Genomic DNA, 9,835 nt, shown 5'->3' with positions numbered 1-9,835 from the left:
ATGATGGCAGTTTTTCTGTTGAATACAAAGATCAAACTCATTTTCTGAAGTATTGTAATCGAACGAGAGAGAGCTATGGAAGCCATCAATGCAAGCCATTTATGAAGAAATCGAATTTTTTGAACAAAACGATACATGGAAGTTAGTCGAACGTCTGAAGGATGCATAAGTTGTGAAAAATCGTTGGGTTCTGCACAAGATAACGAAAAGTGATGGAAGCACTCACTTCAATGCTCGGTTATTTGTGAAAAATTATGTCCAAAACCAGGAATTTACTACAAGGAAACACTATTCGGGCTTTGTTAGCAATAGCAGCTGCAAAGAATATACAATTGGAACAGTTTGACGTAAAGATAGCTTTCCTGAATGGTGTACTTGAAGAGAAAGTGTATTTGGAACAACCAGAAGGTTTCGATGAAGATACCGGTCGAGTATTTCTCCTGGGAAAAACGTCTGTATGGTCTTAAGCAGGCACCACGTTGCTGGAATAAACGATTTATCGAATTTATGAAGAAAACAAGTTTTCAAAACAATATTTCAGATCCTTGTCTTTTGTTTTCTATCAAAACCAGAATAAAAAGCGACCCTATATCGCAATTTATGTAGAAGATGGTCTGATTGTCGGCAGCAGCAGAAAAGAGATTACTGATTTTTTGAGAGCTCTGTAACGCGAATTTAATACGAAGACGGGATCTCTCGACAATTTTTGTGCAATGAAAATATAAGAATACGAAGATGGATCAATTACAGTAAGTCAAGAAAATTATACAAAAAATATTAGAAAGATTGCAAATGGCTGAATCAAATGCAGTTTCAACCACTGTTGACTGTGAAGAAATTGATCTCGACCAGACAGTGTTATCTGATATACCATTTCGCGAAGCAGTGGGTTGTCTCGTCGAGATATCGCCTTTGCAGTGAATAAAGTTCTCGAGCTACAGAGAAATCGACTGTTCAAAATTGGAATCAGGTAAAGTATATATTTCGGTACTTGAAAGGTACTATGAACTGGGAATGTTTCTCACTGAGTTTACCAGTTTTCAGGGGTAAAATTTGACTGCGAAGAACTGGATGTTATAAAATTAACATTTTCACTACTTTTCCCATAATATTGAAAGTTAATTTAAAAATATTTTCTATTTTTCGAGTGTGACAGTGTGATCACTTTTTCAAAAATGTATGAAATTATGACTTTTGTATCTGAAAAGATATAAATAAAACCACTTTTAGAAAGACTGATATAAAGAGTTTTATAGGAAATTTAACAAAATTTTGAATAAGAGAACATAAGAAAAAGTACTATTTTTTTACAAAAAAACTGTAGACAAAAAAGCAATTGCATGAAAATATAAAAGACAGAGTTTCGAAAAAAAATCTATTACACTAGTGTAATAGTCCTATTAATCCGATAAATCCACGTTGACAATTTTAGAATAAAAGTTACGTTTTAATCTATAAAAATCTTTTGTATTGTCAAGTATAGTTGACCCCCTATAACATTGTTGATTATTCCGTTTTATATAAATTGTATGTTGTACGAGTCACTTAGATTTTACAAATACGTGAGCCGTTCACAGCCCGGCACACATATTTGTAAAATCTAAGTGACTCGTACAACATGGAATTCATATAAAACGGAATAATCAACAAGGTTGTAGGGGGGTCGACTTATATTATCGATCGTTGATGATATGATATGCACGATACTTCAATTGAATAGTGAGAAAAATTATATTTAAATCTCGGTTCTTTTTTATTTTACCAAAACAATTTTTCGTGTAAATTGACTTTATTTTTCGAAAAACTCTGTTTCTTACATTTTCAACATTTTTCACATCAATAAACTACTTTTGTACAAAAGATTTGAGTCTGAAAGAAATTACTGCGATTTCTTTGTGAGGTTTTTTTTAGTGTAGTTTCCTATAAAGCTTTTTTCAGTGAAAGTTCTTCAAGCAAAATTTTCTGGAAAATCCCTTTCCTATTCTCTTGCTTAGTACATTTACAAATTCGCTTACACATTTACAATTCGCTTATTAGTTACACCTAAGGACTGTATTCAACAAGGAAACTTTAATTATTATAACCATAAAGTATTATTGAAAGAAGCTATTAATAAGTAAGAAAGTGTTTTGTCTGTAATCGCAGTTTAAGCCAAGTGCTCCATCATTAAACATAGTTTATTCTTAAATGTCAAAGCCGATATTGTGACGTAAGAAGAATTTTTTAATTTGATTTATGGACTGAGATATTTGTGACCAAAATTCTCCATGTCTACGGGCTGATGCCAGTTGTAAAATTAAACCGTCTGCAAAGCCTCTTAACACTAGATTTTGCAAACATTACGAAATGACAGAGCCTTAGTGACATAATGAAGTTAATAACGTTACAAGAAGCACATCGTTTAATTCAGTGATGGGCAAACTACGGCCCGCGGGCCAGATGCGGCCCCTGAAATGTTCTATCCGGCCCGCGCGACATTATTCCTAATCTGACGAGTAAAAAAGAATACAGGCTGTGGTGNTTCAGAAATATTTCTATTGACTGTTATAAAAATACTTTATCTGAATTATTCCCTTGTCTGTAAGTATTGTACAATTTTGAAAATTTAAATTGAATTTATTTAATGTTAAACACGAAATGCCAGAAAAATATAACCTTTACTAAAATAATTTAGTAATTTATTTCAGAAATGCAGTCACACGACTGGGAAATGACCAGTATGAGATTCTTATGAATAGAATTTAACGTCTTGTTTTATATGTAGAAATTGTAAAGTTTTCCTGGTTGAAAATTGATAAGTTAAAATTCGTTTCCTTTCAATATCAATACATTTTACAGTAGAGCATCGATTATCCGACTCAATTGGGGACTGGGGTTGGTCGGATAATTGAAAAGTCGGATTACTGAAAAGTATGAAAAAATCCATTATTACTGTAGTATATTATTATATCCCATGTAATTAGTATATTAGTATATCGCTATTAACATACTTCGCGTTGAATTTTCCTCTATGTTAAACCTATCAATTTTTTTTTTAAAATAATAATCGTCGCTATTGTATCTTAAAAATTAGAAAATTAAGCCTCGTTTAAATACTGGCTCCCTTTCATGGTCGATTCAGTGTTGCCAGCTAAAACACGTAAAAATAATATTAAAGTAGCCAAGACATAGCCAAATATTGTAGCGCCACATCACTAGTAGACATTTGAATTTGCCGACTAGAACGCGGTCGGTTAAACGAGGTGACGGTTAATCGGGGGTCAGATAATCGATGCTATTCTGTATTTTCGATCTAAATAACAAATAATACGAAAAGTAAATTAATTATCGAATGTAGTATTGACTTTAATCGGGAGTTGGATAATCGATGCTCTACTGTACAAACTGAATTCAATTCTTAACATTTAAAATTGATGTGCAAATTTCTCTTCAACGTATTGAAAATACTAATATTGATGGTAATAGAACTAATTCTGAATTCAGTCGAGTTAAATTCAGCAAAAGGTGCCAAGGTTAACCACTCAGCAGTGAAAGACATACCTCTCGGGAGATTGTGTGGAAGTGGTGAAGAATGTATATATAAGTAAAATTCTTTTGGGGTATCGCCAAAAACTAGCCAAAAGCTACCGCGAAAAAAATTCACATAAAAAATGAATTATCTAACAATAAAAAAAGACTTTGCTTTACTAGACGTAACTGTTTACAAAATCTTTTTTCAAAACAACAATAAGAAAAAAACGCATGGAAAAATACTGTAAAAATTTTGCACGTTTATTCTCTACTACTAAGGGGTAGCACAACCATACCTGACTATTCCAATGTTGAAAGGTTAATAAAAGTTAACACTTCATGTAAAATAAGTGTGTATTTAAATTAATCTTGGATTTATTAACTTGTGAGTATATTATAATGTTTGGTTAAATCGATTGACTCTTTGATATAAGGTATGAAATATGAAAGGACACTCCTAAATTTTGCAAACGGAGTTAGATAGATAAATGCCGAGATCGAATGTGGAAACCATAATCTCAGCAGACAAATTAACTATACAGGATTGTTTGTTGCAAACCGAAAATCTAATTCTTTCAATTCAATTTTTTTTTACTGAAGGGAGTTAGATATATGACCGACACGACTCTACTTCTAACAAAAAAAATTTGATGTATAGGGGCAAGACACTAGTAATTTTAGACAAAGAGCATATACTGTTGATTCTGTTTAATTAGGCCATCCGTTAATTGGGTAGCAGTTTAATTGAAGCAAAGTAAATTAGTCACAATGTGTTCCAATTAAACGGAATCGACTGTATTTTAAATTTAATGAATTAAAAATAAGATTAAAAATTGCAGTCCGGCATTATGGCAATGTCATAATAATTTATCATGTTAAGATTAATTATGGTAGTTTCAAAGAATTATTATATTTATTTTTCGGAATTTATTATTAAATTTAGATTATATCTTACAAAATAAATTTTACAATTAAATAACCAAAGTTACAGCTGTTTGTTTTGTGCTAAGTCATACAAACAACATTATCAATGAAAAAGTGCAATTAATAACAATGTGTCCAGTGGAACAACAAATTTTACATGCAATATATTCTTGTATAGGTGTAAGGTATAATTTTCCAATTGCAAAGTAAACTAGCTCTAATCAGGAAATCTCAAAATAATTATTAATTAAGAATAAGCTAATAAAGATTTCCAGATAAAAATTCACATGCTATAAGCAACTTTGAATTTTCCTGGTAATTCATTAATTGTTCTTCACATATAAAACTATTTTGTAAAAGTCACATTTGAATACAGTATTTCCAAGAAACTTTGTGTTATACTGGTACATTTATTTCCTTTTAGTATTAGTTAACTGGTTTCACAACTTCATCCAACTGTCTAGTTCTCCAGTCAGCATTGTGTAATAAAATTGTATTTTACGTATCGAAAATACTATATTCAATAATTAATTTACTTTCGTATTATTTGTTATTCAAATCGAAAATACTTGGAATTTTAAAAGCTAACATGAAAATATTTGGTATAATATATAAATTTTGTAGACGAAAAATTTATATATTATAGAAGTGAAGGACATTAAGGCATTTTAATTAAATATTCGTAGCTGCAGTTATACTTTGAAGCATGACGATACTGACACAGTCTACTTACTTAAGTAACTTTTAAATTATAACAATAATATAATTTGGTTGCAATTTAAAAAAATTATATATATACACATTCTTGTTGTTGTCTGTTTGTGTATCTGCCTGTCCTTCCTTAATCTCGAGAGCCATGTTAGGTAGATGACTGTTGACCAGATATGAGAAAGTGCAGGACGGAAGACCCCAATTGACTATAGGAGAGCTTCTGAAAAAAACTGAAAGTCACGTTATTTTAACAGAGTTTCCTTTTGAAAGGAGTTAGATATATGACAGACACCACGCTATCGTTAACAGGAAAAGTATAATGTACAGGGGCAAACCACTAATTTTCATGTAGAGTGCAAATATTTTTAATTAAATAAATGAATTTAATTAAAAATATAACTAAAAATTGCAGTCTCGCATTGTGACCATGTCACAATAAAGAATTGATTGTTTTTTTTGAGGTTTAATTTTAAATGAGAATATAAATCGACGACAGAAATTCAAAATTTGTTACAATTATAAAAATTCATATTGTCGCATTATGTCATTACAATTTTGTAATTTATAGACCCCATTCAGGTATCGTGATTCAGTTGTGCATTTTACCTTGGATTAAGTAAAATTTTGCTAATGAAGACTCTACTAGAAGAGATTATTTTAGAAGATTTTATATTGTGATATTGTATTATGATGTTTAAAAACCAATACTGAGTTATTTTTTTTACAGATTGATACAAACACTGGCCATAATACGACAACAATATTTTGAAGCTTGACAATCATCTAAGGTTTACTTCTACATTGGAACAGGCACACTTGGCCTTTTCAGGTATGGCAGTTCGCTTATCTTAATAACACTGTGCGTCTTATTTAAATAAATATAAAATTATGGGGTAAAGCTTATTTTAAAAATACACTGGTACCTCATACATTAAAGAAGCCTTCTTTTTCATGCTGTAGATTTGGAATGCAAAATTCAGCAAAAATTTGTTGCAAAGTTCGAACGATGCTTTAAAGTTTAAATTGCATGCACAGTAAATAAAACGTGTTCGAATTATGAACACAATCAGTTATCTCTTGCTTTTGTGTTAGGGTTGAATGCTTTTAGTGTTTTATATACTGTATTGTTGTTATTCGTCATTCTAACAATTTCTTCCTGCAGTTTTTCTTTGTCAACAGATTTTAGATGACCACTACCATTTGTATCTTTTAGTTAAAAATTTACTGAAAGAAAACTTTTTTAACCACATTCGAAGTTTAGTAGCATCTTTCCCATACACAGAACATGAAGGTGTGCAACGAACAAATGCGATATTTAAGATGTTAAATTGAGAGAATTTGCAATTTAAAATAGAAATTCATCAAAGGTATAAAGATTCTACATACTCAAATCTTTAATTTAATGAATTTTGTGAATTGTTTAATTTCTAATCTTGTTTGTGGAGTAGGTTTAGTATTGAACTTACTCACTCTTGCTCTTAGACAAAACATCTGGTATGCATTTATGCCACTTAAGATTCGATGATGAGTCTATATGAAAAAGTTTACTACTTTATTTTTAAGTAGTAGTGGTAATTCAGTATACTTTGGGTTCTATTTTATTTTTATTATAAGATTTCGTGCAAAGCACTAATGCATTTTGGAATATAATTTTTTAAGAAATATGATTCGTCTTAATTTTCTTCTTCGAATTTATTTTACTTTGAATTTATTTAATTTTTCTATCATATCATCAAGAACATTACAAATATCCCAAAGTACCTTAACTAATATAATTAAACTATATCAATTAACAGCAATATGAGAATCGTCATTATTTTATTGTTAAATGGTAAGCCTAATGGTTCAGTCACAATATACTATGTAATATTGAAATGTTCTTATTTATCAATATGTGATAAATTTACACCTTAATTTGATTTAAGAACAACCTTCATGCTTGGTGCTTTAGAGCAGAGTGAATAATTGTTATTAAGGAGAGAGAGAGAGAAAAAAAAATTGCTTTACTTTTTTATGTGAAAAAATAAAGCAAAAGAATTTTTTTATTATCAGAAACAATGTATTTTGTGTTTTAAGTTTTTTCGTTGTTTAAGTTTAAAATAGATTTTGTAAAGTTCTTCGTTGTTTTCTTTTCATATTAAAAACAAGTGAGAAACAAAAGAAACATAATGTTATGTGTTAAACTAAACTCCCTAGAAATAATCTGTCTCAATTTAGATGAAAAACGATTTAAATAGTTTAAAAGCGATTATAAATAAAAATAAAGTATTACGTATGTCGCTAAACGGTGACTCGAAACTCAGCAAACACTAAAAAATTTACTCAAGATTTTAACATCAAATTGATTAGTCGTATTAAGCTGTATATATTTGTTGTTATAATTAAAGTTGTATTATTTAAAAAAAGGAAAATAAGATCGCTGATAATATTCTGAAGTGTTTGCTGTATATTCATGTTGTACAAGAGAACTACAGTTCGTTTCATAAGTGAAAATATCACTAATCATATCTAGTATTTAAACTCAGAGACAACGACTGAAAAGTGAATGGTTTACAGGAATTTTAACATTACTTATAAAATCTAAATAATAAATCAAAAGTAAAAAATGTTTGTTAGTGATGAAATGTCAGAAGATTATATATGAAACGTACTTTGGGCATTCGTTAATTAATAATAATTTGAAAATGTAAATAATGTGTAGTATTGTATATTTATTTATAGCTTATTCTCAAAGTACAAAATGAATTAATATGTGCTATGTAATAAAAAATATTCACAAACCATGTGTAGAGAAACAATAATTAATAGCTTTCACTTTCAAACTGTATAAGAACGAATTCTTAATATATTCAATCTAGGTTAAAATAAAACTTTTCAAATACAAAATCTAAATTTTAGTCAATCATTTAATTGAATTTATTTCAATAATGTTCAATTTTCTTTTTTTTTTATAGGCAAAGTAATATCTTGTTGCTATTAATAAAAATAGAAACATGAAAATTGACTGTGTGAGGAAACAATTGTCGATCCTTTTTCGAAAATTAGGAAGATTAATCGGACTTTATCCGTACTGCTTTATTCTTATTCCTATTTTAATAACAGCGACATTCTCAGCATTCGTATTCAATATAAACACAATCTCAAGCACAATCCAACTGACATTCGCAGATTCAGGAAAAGTCTATAATACTAAGAAGTTCGTTGAGGAAACGTTTCCTTTTAACACATCGAAATTCTTTGATCCGACAAGATATACAAACATACCAAAATGTGTGTTTGTGATATTTACAAAGAAAGGTGGTGGTGACATGCTCGAAAAAGATGTGCTACTAGAAATAAGTTTGGCGGATCGACTAATTAAAAATATAACAATTAATTATGAAGGTGTAAACATTGGATATTCAGATATTTGTGGACGTGTAGGCGAAAAGTGTTTTGAAAATCCGATTATCGAAATATTGCCCGATATTGATAATATAGTGCAGAGAAAAAAGAAATTAAAGTATCCGATCGACATAGATCCACTGACATACTCTTATCAAATTAATTCTCTCAACTTTGGGGGTGTAATCGAAGATGAGAACGATGTGATTCAAACAGTAAATGCTATCAGATTAACGTATTTCACAGACGAGAGCGACGAGAAAAAACAAAATGTCATAGAAAGATGGCGAACAGAAGTTTATAATCGAATAAGAATTTATCAATTTAAACATGTTCTGTGTTTTATTGATTACACCTGGTCAATAGAAGAGCGAAATGTGCAATTAAAGAATAATATAAAACCGATGATAGCGGCACTGGTTGCATTTATTTCTGTTTTTACTGCTGTTACGTGTATGAGCAACAATTGGGCAAAAAGCAAGCCTCTTCTAGGTGTTGCAAGTGTCGTATCGGCTGGTCTGGCCGTAATCACATCTTTCGGATTCATGTCGGTTGTCGGTGTACAGAATAGTATTTGGAACATCACCATTCCATTTTTAGTTCTCGGTAAGTGATTACTTACGCTTTTATATTTGTTCTCTTTTCGATTGTGATTTCTTCAATTAATAAAGATTTTCTGTTGTAGTGACAGAGATCGACGATGCCTTCGTATTGTTAGCGTGTTGGAGAATATCAAACCCCAAGCATAAAGTACACAAACGTATGGAAGAAACATTTGGTGAAGCAGGAATTTCTATAACGTTAACATCATTGACGAACCTATTTTCCTATTGCATTGGAATGATGTCACCTTTCCCTCTTATAAGAATGTTTTGTTATTATTCTGCAACCAGCATAGTGTTTACGTTTTTGTATCAGATAACGTTTTTTGCAGGGTGCATGGCATTATCAGGACGCAGTGAAGAGAAACAACGACAAAAAGCACTTCGTGTTATTTTCGGTAAGTTCATTAAACTTTTTAAATTGTATATATATAGAATATGGGATTTTTCATAATTTGTATGCCATACGACATTGTAGAGAGTGATTATTGGCAAAGTATGAGGAGTAAGTATGTTGTGTATATGATGCATTATTTCGTTTAACTGTTCTGTTAATTAATGGAAAATGATTTGCAGAAACTTAATTTTTGTGGGAATTTAATATATAAAACATTATCAGTATGTATAATTGTTTAATATTCTGGAAATATTTAGAGTTTATATATTATTAAAGCATTATGGTTGAAATGAAATCTGAATTTTAT

At 30.0% G+C, this 9,835-nt stretch overlaps 1 protein-coding gene across 1 annotated transcript; it reads left to right on the top strand.

Annotated features, from left to right (window-relative positions):
* Positions 1–8,453: 8,453 nt before the first annotated feature.
* On the top strand, positions 8,454–9,529 carry LOC111616509 (patched domain-containing protein 3-like; the record flags this gene model as incomplete). Its single annotated transcript, XM_023357913.1, has 2 exons — positions 8,454–9,135; positions 9,215–9,529. Coding segments are annotated over exons 1-2 (997 nt in total), but the record flags the coding sequence as incomplete, so codon positions are not given.
* Between the last annotated feature and the right edge of the window lie 306 nt (positions 9,530–9,835).

Source organism: Centruroides sculpturatus, unplaced genomic scaffold, assembly GCF_000671375.1.
Source record: "Centruroides sculpturatus isolate CEXI.00-Female unplaced genomic scaffold, Cexi_2.0 scaffold3445, whole genome shotgun sequence".
Classification (NCBI taxonomy): domain Eukaryota; kingdom Metazoa; phylum Arthropoda; class Arachnida; order Scorpiones; family Buthidae; genus Centruroides; species Centruroides sculpturatus.
Note: the sequence above shows the minus strand (reverse complement) of the source record. Positions and strands in the feature narration are given on the sequence as shown.